The following is a 21,485-nucleotide window of genomic DNA, read 5'->3' as shown; positions in this document are numbered from 1 at the left end:
TGTCAACATCAATTATTATTAGAATTGTTCATGTCAAGTAAATTTAGTCTGTATACTGAGATAGGTGAGACTTTTGCCATGGACAAGCACCATTATAATCAAACTGGTTACAGTTTGTATGCTGTGTGGAAGCGGAACACAGTTAAATAGCAAATGAAATCATCATTCCACTTCCAGCAGGTGAAACTAAGATATAACAGCTGATGGTGGAGGACTTTGAGGAGAAAGCCCCTCCTCCACAAGAAGGATCAATGCACATAAATGGAAGAGGTCACAGACCTTTGACATCTCCTTTCAGCTGGGGGAGGGGCACAGGCCTTTGTGGGACTAGCTTTAATGATCCAATTGTCGAGTGTGTCATACACCCTCATACAGTACTTACAGTTTGTGTCACATTTCACTCCACCCTGTGCACACTCCACCCTTATTTGTTGATTTAACTTATCTGATCAGCCACAAGTGAGGCTCGGATAAATTTTTTTTTTCTTTTAATTTAAAAAAAATGTTGACCAGTATGTCTCCTGCTGTCTGCATCCAGCTGCCTTGTTTGCCTCTTCATCACGCCCACATCTGTTTCAACCTTTTCTCCCATCTCTTCAATTCCTTTGACTCCTCTTCTCCTCTCCAGACCTTATCAGTGCTTTCCCTCTTCTGCCAGGCTACATTTTTGAGAAGCGATTTGGTCACTAAAAAGGAAAGGGAGATGACCACTTTTCCAGATATTTACATTTTCCATGATTCTGGTGAAATCATATAACGACAAAATCGCAGAACGCAAGTATTAAATGTTCAGATCATGGTGGCTGGTGTTTCAAACTACACACTCAGTTACATTAACTATTCTGACTGCTGCTTTTAAGACGTAGAATTCAAAGAGATGTTACTTGCTATAGAGTATGCCCAGACATTGCCCTAACTGTTTGTAAATATTTTCTTTTACTCATTTACGCTTAGTTAACAGAGTGTTCCTGGCATTCTTGGCCCTCAATAAAGAGGACAGGTTAAAAGTTTACAAGCATCCTGATGTGCATCCATGTGAAACACATTTGGTGTTCCACATGGATACACATCAGGTCTGACATCCTCTTTTAAGCTTGATGTTTTGATTAAAATGGCATTTTGTTTTATCTTTGACGTACACTGACCTTGCTGAGGTCAATGGCTAATACTATCTGTCTAATCCAGCATGTATAACTTAACCGAATGATGAATCTCACACTTACATTAGATGCTGTTACGGCTAAAGCGCTAAAAATAACTCACAAAGAATGATACAAAATCTTGGGAAATGATGAAAGAAATCCACAATTTCTGGGTGACTGTTTTTTCTGTTTGACATGTACGTACAATGTAATAATGTTTCATATGATAATTGATCTCAATTTGAAACTGATGGCAATACTGTGCCGAAGTACAATTTTGAGGTAATGTAATAGGTATTAACATTAATGCTACTTTATACATCTTCTATATGGTACTTTCTAACTCGCAAAAATTATTTTACACACACAGTGTGCAATACATATGAAATAAAATGTATTATTTCAGATTCAGCTGCAAACAGCAGAGAACTAGAATAAAGAATCACCTTGAATCTCTAGGATTTACAACATTAAAATAGCGCTAAGATATTGATGCACACCTAATAATATTTGAAAAAATATAATATAGAAATAAAAACACTCAAAGAAGCTTCCTGTGTTCGCTGAAGTAGGTAGGATTTTACTTGTAATGTAGTATATTTACACTGTGGTATTGCTATTTTTTAAACGATTAAAATAATTTCTTCCTGGCAATGTTTACATCACAGAATAGGTTATCATGACATACACACTTCAAGAACATTGGCATGAGGAAAAACCTGAAAAGAGGGTCCTGACTCCTGCCTCAGCGATTTGATGAATGGCGCCAACTTTGAAGACCACCTGTTTTCTGGGTCCTGTGATGCTGTGGCCAGAAAAGTGTGAAACAATAGCACTGACCTCTCTATTTTGGGATTTTGTCCCTTGTACCATCTGTACTCAAGATCAGAAAAGCCCACAATCACTAAGAATTACCTCTGAAAGGATCAACGGAAACATCTGCCTGCACTGCTGACTAGTCCCAGCGGTGTTTTTGTGATCTAAATTGGTATCATGGATCATCTGCGAGGTGTTTTCTGTTAAAAAGATTTTGCTTCACAGATCAATATCTAAAATGACGTGTTTCTGGCGCTGGTGCTGCTGCAATAGAAACCGAAACCACTGCGTTACTGACTTAACTGGTAATCAATGGTGTCTATGTCTTTTTGTTATGATGCTGAGGGCAAATCTCGGTGATCTATCACACACTGGTTTGTCAAAACATAGAGCACTAACTAGAAAGACGACTTGCCTTTCAAATTAGTATATATCTTCTATCTTTCCCAGGAAAAAAGGACAAACACAGAGGGCCAACTGAGCAAACTGCAAAAAAAAGGAGTCTTGATGTGCTCAAAATAATAGTGACAGAATAATGAGAACAGATAAATCAACCTGTTACCCTGGTGACAATTGCCTTATGTACAAATGGATGTGAGACAGTAATCTATCGACAGCTTGGCAGAGCTTTTTAAAGGAAGAAATGTCACGTTGCATTTTTGGAAAACCTATTTGCCTCACAGCAGGTTTTCTACACAATAAAACTACTGTGATAACGAGAATGTGAACAGAGGCAGCCATTATTCTAACAAGATAAAAGGTCAACAAAATAGTATTTGGGCATGCTATAAAGATGTATTATTAATAGGTCCTCTTTTGAAGGTGAATTGAAATGTGTTACAACTAACTTGGTTTTTACTTTTAAATTGCTCAACATGCAATTGTGATGAAAAAGAGGGGACCGTGGATGTGCTTATTATTCATCCATATCATACTGTTCATATATACTGTGAATGTAACAGCAAACCAAACACAACCATAGTTGAACCAATTTGAGCCACAATTTTCAACTATAAAAACTACGTCTCACTCACTTGCAGCATCTTCAGCGCCGATGTGACACTTATAATTAATAAATGTTAATTGAAAAGTTCAGATGCTGCAGCCACACAAAGAAAATATACAGCACAAAACCCAACCAACCCAAAGCCTTCAAAAAGCAACATGGGAAAGAGACGTCTCCTTCAAGGCTAAAGAGAGAAACCTGTCTGAGTGCAGGAGTGGTGTCATGGGGCCTTACTTATCTCCTCCCAGATTAAGTCCCAATTGTTCACTGGGAACAAAGACAGCTAGTGAGGAAACCAGCCCCCCAAGGGCCAGATGGTCAGCGTTCAGAGCCTCCTGACCCCTCCAGCTCTTGCCCTTTCTGACAGGGCTGCGCGTGCTCCAGGTGAGACAGGCCACCCAGTTAATTCCCAATCCACACTGGTCATTCAGAATGTATACTCGTGATACTGCGCGACCTGTGTGACTTACAGTATAAGGAGTTTTCTCTTTAGAAAATTCATTAGGAGTTATTTTTTACACCCTGTATATTTGCTGGAGACAATCAAAGCCTATCAGATATTCTTAGTCTGCACTTAATGCCTTGTAAAGCAACACTACATTAATATATTGTCCAGGGCTATAAACCCCTCCATAGTAAAAACATCGAAAAGTGCCAGTTCAGCATCTGAGATTACATTTGCCCATCAAAAAGTGCCTCTTTGCATTTAGGAAAATCTCAGCTCTGCTGACTCTAATGAGCATGTAATACTAATTAGCACTAATGACATTTTGGAAGTACAGAAAGGTTAATGGAGACACAAGGAATGTAACCTTTGGGACATGAAACACAGATGCAGTCAAGACAGACTGGTTTGCTTGTAATTACAATGACAAGCCTCCAAATACATGTCCTGCTCACTCTTATCTGATATGACTTTACCAAAGCTGCTGAGGCTTGTTTCAACACAAACCTGAGGAAACTTCAGCAGTCTTCAACGGACAAACATGAAAATTAGTGGCCTGCTTCCTGACATACTAGGCATGACTTTATTAATGATTAGAAGTATTTAAATACCAATAACATCTTAGATAAAAATCTACTTGTCTTGCAGCTGAATGTAGATCGGTTACACAGATGCGAAACATTTACAGTCATGCATCAGCCACGACATTAGGCCAGGTTTGTTAATTTGCACATTATACAGCGGAGACTTCAAGCATGGGAAATCAGATTTTAAATGCGGCATTGTTGCATTCAAACAGGTCCACAGACACTTTGATTTCCCACTGATTACACCTAATGGTTTGATAGTTTCATTTCCCCATCCACAGTCAACTCTTGTTTAAATCTCCTGGTGAAACAAACTTTAAGCATCTGTTGAAGCCTCGCAGACGGACTGACAGGCTGCCATCACCCCGGCTCATCATAACCAACGTGGATTAGCAGCGCGTGGCATTTAATAAGTGTTAAAAGCGTGAAGACAGAAAAACCAAGCCTACCTTATGTGTACGGGAAGGCGTTACATGGCGATGTCCACGAAGAATGGAGTTTCTGGGTTAATTTGCGTCCCTGGCACCAAACACCGCCGCCGATGCTGCTCCGCTGCGCTCTGCTCCAGCTGATCTGCGCACAGTGACGGAGCGCCGACTGACGTCAGGGAGATACTGTACGTACCGTTTGGTTCAGTTCACTGTGTTGCTCTGAAGGGAGGCGAAAACACCACACAAGAAAAAAAACAACCTGGTGACTGACTGTGCAAATACCCGCTTAAATAACCAGAATAGGCAACTGTGGTTTAAGAGTGTTGTAATGAGAAAAAAACACTGCGTCAGGCACTGTATAACGGCACCCCCCTTAGGAACAATGTCTACTTTGTTTCAGAATAGCCAATAAATTTTGAGTAGCAATACAATATCTACACCAGGAGGAAGTGTACACATTTGTAGGGTAATTAAATCATAACGGTCTACAATTTTTATATTAATAAACTAAATCCAACATTTAGAAAAGGAGCATCTTCTCCCATGACCCATGAAAGATGCCCCGGTGCTGGTTGAAGAAGCCCCCAATCAATCCAAACGTGTTACTTATGCACAGCATTCACTTTATTTTCAAAATATGGTGTTGCTATGACTCGGCTGCAACTCAAATATTAGATACAACATACAGAAATGATTCCACATTACATTTTTTTTTTATTCAAATTTGTGACAAAAAAAAAAACAATGTCAAACCGGGAAAATTCAGTGACACCAGCGAAGAATTCAAGCTAGCTGTGCTACATAAAGCTAATGTAGCACAATGTTATTAGCTTAACATAAAGTCAGCTAGTTAGCTTTTAAGACAGATAGCAATATATTTACTGCAGGTTAGCTTTAAGGTTACTGTATTAAATGATGGCATATGCAATTCATCAGAAATCTAATATTAGCAAGTCCACACTCTTGACTTGTATTGTCAAAATTCAACTTACCTCAAAGCCACCTGTTGCAATTTCCTCCTACCAGTAAAACAGTTTCAATATTTTGTTAGCACATACTGAAATTACTTTTGACTATTTAAAGCGGTCTTATTATTGTAAAATAATTTGGAATTGGTAGGTCTAGGACAATAATTATAATTCTAATATAACTTTATTATCACTGATATTTATATTTCTGACACACACACACACACACACACACACACACACACACACACACACACACACACACACACACACACACACACACACACACACACACACACAAAAAGTTAAACCAGTTACCATGACCATGTAGCTGCCACTAGCCAAGGATACAAGCTAGCTAGTTCATGCTACAGCAAGCTAATTATGCATAATGCTATTACCTTAACATTAAGTAAGCTCGGTAACCTTTTAGACAGATAATAGTACATTTTTACTTCTGGTTAGTTTTAGTGTTACAGTATTAGATAACGATGTGTACATTTGATCAGAAATCTATCATTTTCTTTTATTAAAATGTTACATCAACTTACCTCAGTAATCTACCCAGCATCAGTGAACAATTCAGGCTAGCTAGCTAGCTAGTGCTACAGCAAGGTAATATAGCACAATGTTATTATCTTTACATAAAGTCATCTAGTTAGCCTTTTAGACAAGTAATATTTTTTTATTACTATTGGCTAGCTTTTATGTTACTGCATTAGATGATGGAGTATAGAACTGATCAGAATGGGAAAAGTTTAAAAATTATTGATGTCCAAAGTGGGGCTTCTTACAGCATATTATGGGGATGTTTTTTTCCTTAAAAGTCACTTTAACAAACAACAAATAAACAATATTTTTTAGTTTTTGTTCAAACTAATGTGTAACTCTCAGCAGTGAAGACAATTTTGTGTATGCATACTTTTATTAAAAACATTTTCTGAATACCCATTTTAATAGACTTGCTTTTATGTGATGTTGTTTATCCAAATTAAGGTTTTTATTGTGTTTACTATTGTATTTAGTAATACTGACATATGATGTAAAGATAGAATATTATATTCTACCGTATTCTTGTTATACACATTATACTGTAATTTAGACTATTAAAGTCTAAATCTGTCCTACATAAACCTTATGTAGGACAGAACGTCTCATCGATTCACAAAGAGCAAAAATGAAAGGTATTAAATAAAAGCACACTAAACAGAACTAATAAATGAACAAATAAATTCAACATGCAAAGGAATTAATGAGTCATTTATTCAGTGATACATAGGTCACAAGCATGCACACAGCCGAATACATCCACATACATGTACACTACTGTTCAAAAGTTTGGGGTCACTTTAAAATGTCCTTATTTTTGAAAGAAAAGCAATTATCTCAATGAAGATAACATCAAATGAATCGGAAATACACTCTAGACATTGTTAATGTGGTAAATGACTATTCTAGCTGGAAACTACTGATTTTTAATGGAATATATATGTAGGTGTATAGACGAACATTTCCAGCAACCATCACTCCTGTGTTCTAATGCTACATTGTGTTAGCTAATGGCGTTGAAAGGCTAACTGATGATTAGAAAACCCTTGTGCAATTATGTTAGCACATGAATAAAAGTGTGAGTTTTCATGGAAAGCATGAAATTGTCTGGGTGACCTCAAACTTTTGAACAGTAGTGTATGCCTACAAGTTAAACATCAGTCTGTGCCGTTTGTTTTTTCTAACTTGCAGATATGTGCCTTTGCTCAATTCAAGTTTCTGGGCACAGCTAATCCAATTCTACACCTATGGGTTTTCAGGTCAACATATGTCACTACTTGACAGATCTACAGAATTTATACATTGGATTTAATGGGCTTTACTGTATCTGTGACTTTAATATTGCTTACTTTGTACAGAAATTACCACTATAAGTGAAGATTGACTGCCATTTTCCAAGGAACAAGTGACAGTAGTATTAGTAAATTTTTTATTCTTTGTATGTACCATTAAAGTCAACACGAAAAGTCTAATTTAAAAAAAAAAAAAAAAAAAGTCTTTCAAACAACTCTTACCATAAGTTGGAGAACACCGCCTCTTTCAGGAAGACTTCAGGAACAAACAGATTACAAAGAAGGTAAATCACCCTACAGCTTTTTTTGTGCTGTTTTGTCTAGATTTACTTATCTAAGCTTCATATGAACAGATAGGCCTCTTGCAAGCCTGTTGTAACCTGCAGGCCTCCAGCTGCATCAGTACATCTGTTGGCTGGAGTTTGCTGATGCTGCTTCCTGTCTATGGGTGACAACTTATGATGTGACTCTCCTGTTTGGGGAGAGAAGGTGACTGCTGCCACGTGCTAAACCCTCAAGCAACACCTTCATTGGTTTGTATTACAAGCAGCAACCCCAGGAACTGACTCATAAGCAGTGGATGCCAAGTGTCAAGGGTTTGTTGATATAAGGAGCATTCCAGCTTGGGTGATGGTGGCACTAAATTTTTTTCATGAGGGCTTTAGTGACTCATGAGTTTAATTGGCTTTACTGTATTTGTGACTTTAATATTGCTTACTTTGTGCAGAAATTACCACTGTAAGTGAAGACTGACTGCTATTTTCCAAGGAACAAGTGACAGTAGTATTAAACTTTTTATTCCCTTATGTACCATTAAAGTCAACATGAAAAGTCTATTTTTTTTAAGTCTTTCAAACAACTCTTACCATAAATTGTAGAACACCGCACCCTACAGGAAGACTTCAGGAACAAACAGATTACAATGAAGGTAAATCACCCTACAGTTATCATGTAGCAAGCAACTCCGCATATATTACAAACTGTGACAAGCATGTTTTTTTAATGTGCAGAATTTTCAGCAAACAAATAACGCGTAGCACTTCAAATAGCCTTCCTAATCACATTTCTTGGACCTGATATTCATGCCAAGAATAGAATAGAATAGAATAGACAATACAATAATCTGAGAGTTATTATCGGATATCTCTGTGACATAAAAATGAACGTGTTAATCACTGCAGTCAACGGTAAAGAAGATAGTTAGCTTGTGGTGACTGATCTTTACAAATAATGTATATAACACAGAAAATCCAGGATACGTATGGCGCACACACCCGAGATGAATTGTGGACGATTAAAATAAAGAAAATTAAAATTTTCTAACTAATGCTGATATAATTTGTCTTCCTCTGAGGTAGATTTTCTCTGAGATTCGTACGTTTTCATGTAACATTGGGGAGCAGCAACGTGTTGCCCCCATCATCCTGTGAACTCTTTGAATGCGCCTCGGCATTGCGCATGCGCAGTACTTGACATTTTGAAGTAGCTTCTCCGGGGTGTTTGAACAGGAAGGCGGACATGTTGGCCAGGCTGTGGGAGAAAATCGGGCATCGTCTGCGATTGTTTTCCGACAACTAACACACCGCAAACCAGATTAATAAGTAATCAATCTGAGAGATAAAGCATTTTGGACGGGAAACAGCCGACGGTCAATGACAGTGCACGGGATGCAGCGGATGGGCAGCCGTTAAACGTTGTAGCGACTCCGTGTTTAAACTGATCGAAATTTGGAAGAAGCAGAAGTTTTTTTCCCACCACTTCTACTTTTGAGCTGTCAGATTCGTTTGCCGTTTTCTGCAAGGGGCCTGGCACAGATATGGGAACGGGCCTGGACTAGCTTTCCCACAAACTGTGTTTTTCAAAGAGACACTGCATTTACGTTTTAACTCCCTTTTGTTTGGATGCACCAACATTTTAAGCTCTTCTCCTCAGTGGCATCCTACGGAGGCTGACTAATCTGTCGCCGCATTTATCTTTGCCACTGAAGTTGTTTGCTATTCATACTGGGAAAAATATCCTTCGACTCTGAAAATGTGGCTTTTGCATGTTCAGTGCAGCCGTAAAGCCTTCATTGTCTGCGAAAGCTCGAGGAGAACGATGTATTTTCTTTGAAGTGCGGCGTAAAGTTCTCACGAAGAAAGGAACATTTGGCTAGCTAGCTACCGCTGGCTGCTAAAGCTAGCTAGCCAGCCTTCTGCCTCGCCAGTGAGCTGTTTTTGTTCATAACCCAACGTCGGGACTGAGTTTAACAGCAAGATGTCTGCTGGGGAAAGTATGGAGGCTCGATTTGAAAAAATCGATGCCATGTTGAAGGACCCAAAGTCAGAAATAAACACGGATTGTCTACTGGTAAGTTTGTAGCTTGCTAGCAGGCTAGGTAGCCAACGTAAAGAGTCAGCCATTCGGGGTCAGTCTACTCCTTGGAGCAGAAATTCTTTCCGAGACCAACAGTTCTTCTCAGTTGTCACTGAAGAAATGCTGACATTGACGCTGACAGGCTAGTTTGTCTCGCATACTTTTTGAAGATCAAACAATTGTGTACGAGGGTGTATATATAGTAAGAATTTGCAGAAAGACAACAACCAGCAGTTGAAAACGTCTGTTGTTCTATAGTCAAATATTGTATAAACTTGCAGCCAAAAACAATCAGTGTAGAGAGGCAGTTTGCTGGCACTATGATTGATCTTTAACATCGATGTTCTGCCAGTACTTAATAAGTGGCATCAATGAAGGAGTAATTAAATTAAAAAGCCATGGCTACTAAAGTAGACTGACACATGGCATCCGTTGTGCTCTCCACAAAGACAGGCACACTCTGTTCAAGGCAGGTAAAACAAATTGTGTCATTAGATCTTCATAACGCTTTTTTCTTGACTCAGTGCAAACTTTTGATGGTTTGTGTTGTCACAAATTTGCTATTTGGATCATTAGGAAGTGAGAGGCTACTTGTGCTGTTTTGTCTAGATTTACTTATCTAAGCTTCATATGAACAGGTAGGCCTCCTGCAAGCCTGTTGTAACCTGCAGGCCTCAAGCTGCATCAGTACACCTGTTGACTGGAGTTTGCTTATGCTGCTTCCTGTCTATGGGTGACAACTTATGATGTGACTCTCCTGTTTGGGGAGAGAAGGTGACTGCTGCCACGTGCTAAACCCTCAAGCAACACCTTCATTGGTTTGGATTACAAGCAGCAACCCCAAGAACTGACTCATGAAGCAGTGGATGCCAAGTGTCAAGGGTTTGTTGATATAAGGAGCATTCCAGTTTGGGTGATGGTGGCACTAAATGTTTTTCATGAGGACTTTAGTGACTCATGGGAGGCAGTACTGTTCAGATGTGGTCAGTGGAAAAACTTGCTCTAGATTTCCACAATCTGACCTATATCACCTATGTTTTGTGTTTGCTGGTATGACTGGGTGTTCGTTTAGGGATCACCAGTCAAACTAGCAAGGAATGAATAATAGCTGTGGGCCTCTGCAAAGAGTAATTTTTATTGTAGCTTGTTTAGATATAGTGCACTTGGGTCAATTTAATCTAATTATTGATTCTTGTATGTTGATTGTATGATATGGGACATATGAGCCTTCAGACAGATTTACTAAGCAAAAGAACATCAGGGAGGCTGTCTGTTATGGTAGGGGGGCTTGTCCTCAAACTCCACCCACACACCCATCTTGAAGTGTTTGTGTATAGGCTGCTGTAGATAGCTGTCTTTTTAAACAAAAACTTGCTCAGTCTCTGTGACCTCTCATCATGTTGCAGAAAGAGGCTATTAAACTCACCTAAAAGTGCACACGCTCTGCATTTTTAATGGCGTAAAGCTGCGGGGACTGCTCCTACTGGCAGCCACACACACAAGGGTGTTGTTCGTCTTTTTCCCCTCTCTGCAATCTCCCCTGATCAATGAATGGAGGCCTTTGCTGAGGCTCTCTCTGCCACCATGCAACTCCACCCACAGCTTAATAAAATTCCATGCTAATCAAATAACCTCTTGTCTTTGACTGGCCTGGAGTTCCCTGTGTGTCCCAAAGCCATTCTGCATGTCTGGAGAGAGTTGAGACCAGGCAGGCAGCTCTGAGGTAGCTGGGTGTGGGCTCTGCTCTCTACCCATAAACCAAAATTATGTGGACTGAAGACTCATGTTTCTGAGGGCTGTGAATCAGGACATTTAACTCATAAAGCATCCAACATGCTTGGCTATGAGTAATAGGTTCCATCAGAATGCACAATACAAGCCTTTTACTGGCCGTGTTTCTGTACCTGGCATTGCTTTCTGTCTGAAGTATACCACTGTTGGGATTATGCTTTTTCCCTGTAGAGGGTTGGCCTATGTTGTGTGATGGTGACATTTGGCCTGTACCTTACCACTCAGCTCTGGGCTTGCATATCTATTCACTGTTTTCCAGCCCTGTTGCCCTTATCTTTACACTCTAAATAAATCCTGCTTAGAGTGAGGAGTGCCTTATCTGGATGGACTGCCCCCTCCCCAATCATTGTGCTCTAGATGGGCTTCCAAAGAACCAATCTGATCAGACAGAATTCCTGACATTGTGATGTGAAAGCTCAGTGCCATTAAAGGTCTGAGCAGTGTCCTTATATGCTGATCTGTTGGCAATAATAAATAGCTTGTATCCAGTAGTTTGAATAATTTGTGCAAATTGAACATCCTCTGAAAGTTGGTATAGAGAAAGTGTTGCATTCTTTTTCTGTTTGTGGAAGTATTAAGTATAATTTTATAGCTGCTCTTGCACTTCCAAAGTGGTGAAATGGAGTCTGTTTATCGTCTGGCAAATTAGAGTGGTTGAATTGATACGCTGGAACTTGTTTTGCACTCTATTTGAGATATATAAAGGCTTCCTGGCATAGTCTTTGTTCTTACTGTGACACTTGAATTGAACTTGGAGTGCGTTAGCTTCTCTGTGTTTGATCCCTCTTTCATCTGTTATTTGGACTTTAAATCTGTAATAAGAGTAATTACAGGAAACAGCAAGGCCAATAAACCAGATTTGTAGACGATGATTGCATGAGCACTGCATGTACATGTTGGGGTGGATGTTTTCACTTTGAAGTAATTGAGAATATGAGTTGAAGCAAAAGTTGTTCATATCAGTAACACTGTAAATAGTTCAGTTCATGTTGGTCAGTGAAACAAAAAAGGAAACTCATTTATGGTCATTTAAATGCCTGCAGTAAACTCATCCCAGCACACCAGTATCCATATAAATAAATGAGGTTTAATGTATTAAATCATATTTGCAGGTTAATGCCTGCCAGTATTTGCCACTCAAATTAGATTTCATCCCACAACATGCGTGTTGATTGATTAATAGATTTGCTTATTACTACTCAATACCCCATAACTACATAATAGCATAAAAGACGGCTTATGTGATAAGTTGTATTGTGTCAGCATTTTAACGAAATTATCATAGAGAAAAAGCAGCCTTAATAAGTGCTTAACTTGAAAACATTTGTTCTAGCATTTAGTCACAACAGTCTGTAGAGTATGATGAAACATGTTCCTGGCATGCTTCATAATTACCTTGCATAGTGGATCTACTAGGGGGGGCAAACTGAGTCCAGTGAATCCTTGTCTTCTCTATGTTGAACATCTTTACTTGTCTCAGCAACCTTTGCCTTCAGTGGACAGACCTCACCTGTAAGGTGTTGTCTACACCGATAATGCAGCTACAACCTGTGTGGTTCTAGATTTATTTAATATTTACAGTTTTGACCCAGGGACATGATTGTTTTGTATTTTCATTTCACATATGTCGGGGACAGTGACTGTGACTGTCATTGTTGAGTATTTTCTCTGGATGCACCAATACCAGTATTGATCCAATTCTGCGCTTGTGTGCTTGTTTTCGTAAAACTATTTCGATACCTCATTTCAACGTATTGTTAACTTCTCGTTAGATGGACAGGCAGGTGGAGAAGGAGCCATGTAAATATTTTAGGATAGGCGATGATGACAAAATAAAAGTTGACAGCAAACTATGCTCTGCTAAATTGTCTTGAGGAGGAGTGAAAAATAGCTCCTTTAATTCAATCAGTTTGATAAGAACAAACAGAACAGATTTCAAGGAATCTGCTAATTCTACCAGCGGGACAGGGCAGCAGTCACTGAAGAACTGAGAGAAGATGTTCAGTGTTGACCGGCAGTCAGTAAAAATAACAAAAGCTTTTACATTGCTTTTATGACTAGCTTTTGTCAGTTGGAGATAACAGAGGATTTCCTCATCTTCTCAGCGTACAGGAGCCCAATTATGAGATTCCCAGCTGTCCCCACATAACAGAAACTGTACCGCCAAAGCTTCATGGCTTTGTGAAAAAGCACATCAACACAGTGTTGCAGGACATTTCCGCCTCCAGCTTCACCACTGATATTTGGACAAGCACTGTCAGCTCTTAACAGTTGTGTTAGGAATTGTATTTCAGATGTGGGCAACTCCAGAATGGAAGAGGTCAGTGGGAGCGTCAGGGACAGTAAATCTGGCGCATTCTACCTGTCTACATATCCTAAATAGCTATTATCATCAAACTTTGTCCACCATTGCAGATGCCACCTTTTAACGATAATTGAAGTAAATGTGTAGTATTCATATTACCCAGTCAGATAGTAATGCAGGTAATCACAGCAGGCTTGAATACACCTACCACCTTGCGGCTGCAGTATACCCTGCAAGCTTAATAGATTTGACAAAAAGTAAAAGTGACAAAATTTTCATGGTGGTGAATCACCAGCAACTTCACCAGTAAAGTTGATTTTCCTATTGCACTGCACACCTCTGCACTTTTAAACTTTATTTTTATTTTTATTTTTTCTGTTAAAAATTTTTTGCCACCCTTGTATATATTGTAAATAAAGCTGCTGTAACAATGTAAATTTCCCCTGGAGTGGGGAGAAATAAAGAACTTTATCTTTATCTTATCTTATTGTTCTTCCCAGAAGCAGCCAAAGTACTGAAATAACTTTGGTTTATGGTTTGGAAAGTACACAATATTTACATGAACTATATTTATTTGTGCTTAGCTGTCTGAAGTATAGAAAATCCTACCTGTGGAAGTTAAATGATGAATTACATTTTCTTGAGTTGAAAAACATCTATTTGTGGTAAAGTTTATAGTCAGCATTTGATCTATCCCTATTGTCACAAAGGTTCAGGGCTGTCAGTTGTAAACTGCTCTCCTCAGCTTTTCAGTTATGGGAACAACAATTGGCTGAGCTATTTGTTGCTCTGCATTCCCTCAATTGACTGATTATGTGCAGGAATGCACACTAAAAATGATGCAGTCTTTTATTAATGGATTGCTTTTTTGCTTTATTCACCCATTGAACTTTACGGCCTTCTGCACTTCTTTTATCTTAAGGACTACATCCCTGTTAGTTTGTCCCACGTACAAAGAGCTCTGTGACTCCTGTCCAACAAAAATGATTGAAATGAAATGAACTGATGTTTAATAGGATGGTTATTTGTTGGGTTCAGGTTAAAAATCCCGGGCAGTACAGTCAGGAAAGCAGAGTTTTGCTTGAGAATCCAGAGCTCGGTCAGTGGAAACACGTGAATGTTCTCCACTGTTGGAATAACTCAATTATATTTTCACATGAAAGCATTTGTGACAGTGATTCTTGCTCACTGGGACCTCATAAGAAAATGGAATGCCCCTGTTTTGCCACCCCTGGGTTCACTGTCATTGCCATTTATCCAGTAGAGTTGTTAGATATGCAGTCTTTCTAGGTAAGTGGGATTTCCTGTCAGTAGATATTATCTGTAACAGGAGTGTGTAAAAGTAGTTTGGACAGAGTGCTCAGTTAAAAAAACTGAAGTGAAAATCTCACTGGTGGGTTTCAAAGAGCACCAACTGAATTAACGTACCCTTAGATATTTATTTCCTTCTGACTGCCTATACCTGAGAGTTACCAGTGAGGAAGCAATGCGGTATTTCATGCTTTGAATAGCTTCATTGGTTTGTATGATCACATTTGTGTTTACATGGGCACGACCTGCAGTGGAACTGCCTTTATTTGCCCGGAGATCTGAATGGCTGTCTGCACAATTGCTCACATGTGGAAAGCATATTGTCTTGAAGAGGTGGCAGAAAAGGAAGTGAGAAGTAGGGCTCAACTCAGGCCAGTCCACATGCCTTGTGCTGGCATGCAGAAAGGGATGATGTGGCTGAGTCTCTCATGGAAATTTTAACTCAGACTTTAATGTCTGGAAAAGAGCTTGTGCGTTGTGTGGATTTCTCTCCCCTAAAGCTTAAGAAAGAGAAGAAATAATTGCCATATGTAATGCCAACCATTGGCTTACTGTATTTTATATAACTGCATTATTTACATAATTACCACTTTTCATTAATATGGTGATGAGATGGTTTTTCATATTATTATTTAGTAATCCCAGGGATGTGTCGCCCTCTGGCTGGAGCAGCATCAGCAGAAATAGGATAACAGGGAGAACTGCAAGCTCTGGTTTGTTTTCCTAGCAATTTTTCCCAAGGCTGCCACATAATGAAACATAGCCTGTGGACTGCTACTGCCCAGCACATGTTGCACTCAGTAAATCACATGCACGATTTTACTCAGTTTCAAATAAGGTAGATTGCCAGCATATCGTATATGGTCCATTTTTAACAGCATAAAATCCCAGGAGCTCTTCAGATGCAAATAAATATTGTCATACATTTTTTTGCCTTTTGTCTAAAGACTGTATTTTTCATACATTTAGAATTTAGATGTATTAGTTGCACTGTACTAGTTTTTTTCCATTTTGCACTGCTTATTTCTGCTACACATTCATGCCGTTCTCCTTCTGTTTGCCTGGAAAGCAGACAGAAACTCATGAGGCCTTGGAAATTTCACAGCTGCAAAAAGTGTGGTAGAAGTGCTTATCTAGGAACAGTTTCACCTCTTGAAATTACTCTGAATTACTAGCTAAGAAAAGGCTTTGTCTGCAACATCAGCCTCATATTTTCTTAGCGTTGGTGCTACTGCCTACTGCGTCTTAGTGGTTTGATAGCTAAAACCAAAACGGAGGCAGATGTTTGGTCACTGACCCACAATCTTGATGATCACAAATCAGTCACCATAGATAACTTAATTATATTTATCTGCTGAATCTACGGACCCTGTCTGTGTTTATGTGACAGCAATTTCATCAAAATGTAGAAATGTTAAACACTGAGGAATCATTTCATAGATAGATAGATAGATAGATACTTCATTAATCCCAAGGGAAATTCAATTCAAGTTCAATTAATTGCGATGAATATACACTGATGTGGAACATTCAAGTACACTTCTTAGGAGTGGGTGTTGTGATGTTAGAAATGTGTCTTCAGGTAGAGATTTTGCATTACTTTTTATACTGATCAAGCTATTGCTTAAATAGAGAATGCCTAGAAGGGTCATTGAAAATATTAATGCAAATCAATGCACAGTATGGCATTATGGCAGTATTGGATTAAATATAATGTTTGTGTTACTGTCATGTATCAAATATTTTATATCGGCCAAAAGCAGTCAATTTATTCAGAAGTATTTTTTTGTTTTTCATTTACTATGTATTGTAATATAGATTAATATGTGTCATTATAGATGTTTTTATGTTATATGTCCACTCCTAATACCTCTGTCTTTCGGAACACAGCTGCTCCTAATCTCGACACATCCTTCCCTCTGTGAGGAGAGATGATGCTAGAGCAGAGATGCAAATTTAAAATTGTGACCGTCTCTTCTCACTGACCCAGTGCTATTCATGTTTGCTTTTATAAATTCAATTCATGTTGCACATTTTGTTTTCTTAAACCAGTTTTATTCTACAAATCAAATGAATTCACGGTTCCTTAGCTTATGCTTCAGTCTGATTTTGCTCTTACTATACCTAGCTCCTTTGTTGCTGTGGTGTTTCACTGGAAGTGTCTTAGCATGGCTGTCAGTGTGACTTTTCTTTGTTTTTTCCTCTATTTGTTCTCTTATTGGACTAGCCAGCCCCACATGTACCAGCCCTCCACTCCCTCCGCCTTTCCGTCATAGTGTTTAACACTAGTGCTGATTGAAAATAAGGCTCACTATGTGACTCTGTACTTGCGATAGTTTTTTTTCCTCTCCCTTCCTTCACTTTTTGTTGAGAACTTGTTTGGCCACATACCTAAAATAGCTCTCTGACGTGTACAGTCCTGTTAAGGAATGTTACTGTGGCTGTCCAGAGTTCTCTGTGGCAGGAAGTTATGCAAACGTGCATTGCTGAGCACAGAGCCTTGTGATTAGGGTCCTGAAGGACTCAGTTCTTCAGCGTTTTTTCCCAGTGTAGGCTGGCTGGATACTATATGGCGAACAAGGCCCCCCATTCTCCCAGCCTATGGTCTGTCTTGTGTAAATAGTCCCTGAATGCCTTCTCCTGAAGTTTTGAAGCTGAGCTGAAGATGGCTGTGTCTGTTGATCACAACCTTTCCACCCATTAATTTCCCATATTCTGTAAACTTCTAAGTTACTTTTGTTCTTCCTACCAACCATTCTCCACCTCCCATTTTCCTTTCCACCCCTCCCATCTACCTTTTCCCTGTTTCCACCCATCCTGCAGGGCATTTGCCTGTTTTATGTCTCACATAGTGGGGTATGGCCCTGACCTCCACTGTTGAGCAGAAGCAGCAGAGTTACTTAAGAGGATTCCTTGCCTTCTCTGAGCTGCTGATTCACCATGTGTCATCATTGCTTTGCTCAGAGATGCAAAAAGAAATGTGTTATTAACAAATTCACAACACTGGAATGACAAGATTGTTGCTATGATAGTGAGTTCAGACGTAGATGTAGCTTATGTCAACAAGAAAAGGCTATTTTACATTTTAATAGCAACTCAGTTGTAACATGTACCCCCTTTTGAGACAAAAATGCAGACTAGCTGACCTGTGACAGTGTCACAAATGCTCAGTTTTAACATCTGGCTCACACCTGCTTGAAGGACTGCAAAGCAGTACGAGTGTTCAAGTGTTGGTGTGCCTGTCCTTTTTCTGCTATTCTGGATTATGGAAGATTAGATTAAACCCTGCCCGTGGCACTTGTGCTCCTGCCTAGCCTGAGGCAAGATAGCTTCTTTGTTTGTTTACAACTCTTGGAATTCCAGTATTGTACCTTGCATGTTATTTAAAAGGATATCTATGTATTGGATTTCTTTATTTTATTTGATACCCAAATTCTCAACATTGTTTTATAACTAACAGAGATGATGTTTTTCAAGTTGTTGTGATGATACTGAGGAGGGTCAGGAACTGGTGAGGTGGGCATAGCTTCTGTACTTGAAGTCCGTGTCAGTGAAGTCGTACAGTTGAACTCACTGTGTGGTTATTCTTATATTCACTATGTTTTTCATTTACAAATTTCTTTCATTAAAAACCCTTTGAACTGGGAGGGGAAATTCAGCTTTCAGTTACATTTTACTTTTTACATTAGCTATGTTTTATGCAAATATGTTTTACACAAGCTGCAGAACTGCAAAGCCGTTAAAACACTCCTTACCACCCACATATTCGCTTACTGGCTTTCACCTATATAGCTCATACATGCGTGTCAGGCCTGTAGTCGACTGAAGTCCCTGAACTTTCTTCAATATGCATACTTTTAGTGAGTGTGAGTTTCGGATTAGAGTATTTTTTCTTTAATTCCTTAGACAGACACCATGAAATTTAAATACTTTCTTCCTGCAAGAGAGTTCAAGGGAATTAAAGGGGTTCACAACAATATTTTTGTGAATTTAAAATATTCTTAATTCTATCTATGTCGGGCGGCATGTAAAATGTGCTTCAACACTCCAGTTTTATAAACAAGTGTCATTTGAGGTCCTTCAATGAATGCTTGACATTTGTTTTTTGCTGTAAGCTAAAACCCTCTTTAACATAAATAATGTAGTCCAGACTAGAAGCCCACTGCTACCTTTGCGCAAAAATCTCTGCTCAGGCAAAGTCATTGCCTGACAGCACAGGCTTTTCCTTTTCACATACTGTCTATGATGTTGGTGGATTTGTAGAAACTGTAGTTTTGTTTTCCTGGATATTAACCCTTCTCTTCTTTCTTCAGGATGGCTTGGATGCACTGGTATATGACCTTGACTTCCCTGCCCTGAGGAAAAACAAGAGCATTGACAACTTCTTGAATAGATGTAAGTACCTCACATCGTACGTTTTCCCTTGTGGTCTCCTTTATCATTGATCTTGCCATGTCTTTCACTTCAACCATTTATGTCTGCAGACCCTTGCTACATACGGGTATAAGGCTAGGCTCAGAAAAGATTGCTGTTTTTGGGTCACAGCCTCTATGTGGGCTTGGACACAATAGGTGTCTGCTGCTTAGTGGCCCCAACAAAGGGGCTTTCATAAATAGCTGGTGACCCACATGATGCCTGTCAAGGTTGGCTCCTCTTTTTCATAGTGCCCTCAGACTGGATAACTCCTATAACTATGTTTTACACATAAAAATATCTATCCCTGGCTGGTAGTAATGCTAAATAATTCTCTTTTTACTTGAAAAGTCTAGTGTTTCTTCTCAATTCACTGCAAATGCATTTCTAAGAAATGGCAACCGTCATGTTGCAGTGTTTATCCTCGAACTTGTTCTTATAGAGCCAGCAATGTCTGAGGTGGGGGTGGGGCATTGCTGTAACACCGGGATATACATGTCTTTAATTTACTGAATTACATATAGACCAACATACAGTTTAACTAAAACACCTATAACCAAATCAAGCTAAACAACAAATGCTGACTCTTCCTCTCCTTCCTTTTCTGTTATAACAGCATTTTCTCCCTCCCCCTTGTAGCATAATTTGTAGCCTTCATTTTCCTTCTTTCCTAAATACACTTTACCCTGAAATCTATGGAGATCTGTACTCATATATGGCATTGATTGTGTAGTGGCCGACTTTATGGAGTAATAGCTGTCTCTTTGTGTACTCTGTGTTGTAGAAATGCATAGACTGCTTTGGCTGAAACTGTAAAGAGCTAAATCTTGTTTTGTCTCTGTAGTGAATTTTCTTGCATTGTGAACTATTTTTAAAGCATTTTATTAGTTTGGAGAAAACCAAAATGAAGTGTTTCATATTTGAATATCAGCCCAAGCGACTACAAGCCCCTGGGCACAAACTGCCATTAGGAATCTCTTCAATTATTCTTGGTCCTATACTTCTGTGTAAAGCATTGATGGATATGGTCTAATGGACTAGTTGTCTACTGAGACACTGGTCCTCAGCAGCACGCGTTGCCTGAAGGGCTCTTTACTTTGAGTTCTGCCCATGCATTGTGCTTTGCACCATAATCAGATCAACTGATTGCTCTACTGTGTGTACACTGAGACCTACTGAAAATAATCCTACATACACACAGTATATTCTCTGTAACAGAAACCTAAAATCCTATTTGTACCCTTTCTAAGCGTGATTTACATGCCCTTACGGTTGTCTGGCATTAAGATCTTCAGAGCCTATGCTTACAGTGGAAATGACTGACTCACAAATGTTCTTATTCTAATAAATTAGAACTTGCTTTTTATTTTTAGAGCGCTTGAACTCGGATGCCCCCACACCCTCCTTTTCCATGGGTTCCCGTGCCAGTTGTAACCCATGTGAATTGAAAATTATCCGCTTAGCACAACTATGACCAAATTTGGCTGAATAGTGGACACTGTCTCCCCTAGGGGATGTAGAATTACTACATCAGGGAGAGGCTAATTCTCAGTAAGCAACAAACTTTCCCTAAACGGCATATCTCAGCTGTGCAGCAACAACTGTCAACTTTTTCTAGTTTGTTTGCCAACAGTCTGAATGTTCCTATGAAAGTAGCTTCTGTGACATGTAGCCATTAAATGACTCCCAGATGATATTAGATTGTGAAAACAGGGTTGCTGTGAGCTAATCTTCTATACAAAATGCAGCCCAGCAACCAGTAACTGTATTTTAGCAGCATAAACTGGGTATCTGAGAGGTACATTGTGTTAACTCGGTCTCTATTTTTGCCACCCACCTTTGACAATGATGCTTCACTGCATGAAGCTGAGGATGTCTTTTCTAAAAAGTCAATACAAAAACTTGAGCAGCGTATAGCTATATTTTACTGTTAATGTACATCTTTGCTTGTTTTTTGTTTCCAGACAAAGAGACCATTAGTAAAATCCGGGATCTACGGATGAAAGCAGAGGACTATGAGGTTGTTAAAGTTATTGGGAGGGGTGCATTTGGAGAGGTGCAGTTGGTAAGAATG

General features: G+C 39.1%; 2 protein-coding genes across 9 annotated transcripts in view; one reads left to right on the top strand and one right to left on the bottom strand.

Moving 5' to 3' along the window:
- greb1l (GREB1 like retinoic acid receptor coactivator) overlaps nt 1–4,586 on the bottom strand; it is a 53,159-nt gene extending 48,573 nt beyond the window's left edge. For 4 of the 5 annotated variants that reach the window (XM_023295305.3, XM_055014673.1, XM_023295306.3 and 1 more), the window contains exon 1: nt 4,446–4,586. The gene's annotated coding sequence lies outside the window, so the exon portion shown is untranslated. The remainder of the gene's footprint in view (nt 1–4,445) is intronic. The other variant, XM_055014675.1, reaches the window with a different exon arrangement.
- A 4,147-nt stretch (nt 4,587–8,733) lies between these two features.
- The window catches only part of rock1 (Rho-associated, coiled-coil containing protein kinase 1), a 30,789-nt gene continuing 18,037 nt past the window's right edge, over nt 8,734–21,485 (top strand). For all 4 annotated transcript variants that reach the window (XR_008602944.1, XM_023295300.3, XM_035941533.2 and 1 more), the window contains exons 1-3: nt 8,734–9,585; nt 19,312–19,393; nt 21,376–21,476. Coding sequence is in view for 3 of the 4 variants with exons in the window: in XM_023295300.3 (XP_023151068.1) it covers nt 9,493–9,585; nt 19,312–19,393; nt 21,376–21,476 (276 nt within the window). In the remaining variant the exon portion in view is untranslated. The remainder of the gene's footprint in view (nt 9,586–19,311; nt 19,394–21,375; nt 21,477–21,485) is intronic.

This window comes from Amphiprion ocellaris, chromosome 10, assembly GCF_022539595.1.
Source record: "Amphiprion ocellaris isolate individual 3 ecotype Okinawa chromosome 10, ASM2253959v1, whole genome shotgun sequence".
NCBI lineage: Eukaryota > Metazoa > Chordata > Actinopteri > Pomacentridae > Amphiprion > Amphiprion ocellaris.
Note: the sequence above shows the minus strand (reverse complement) of the source record. Positions and strands in the feature narration are given on the sequence as shown.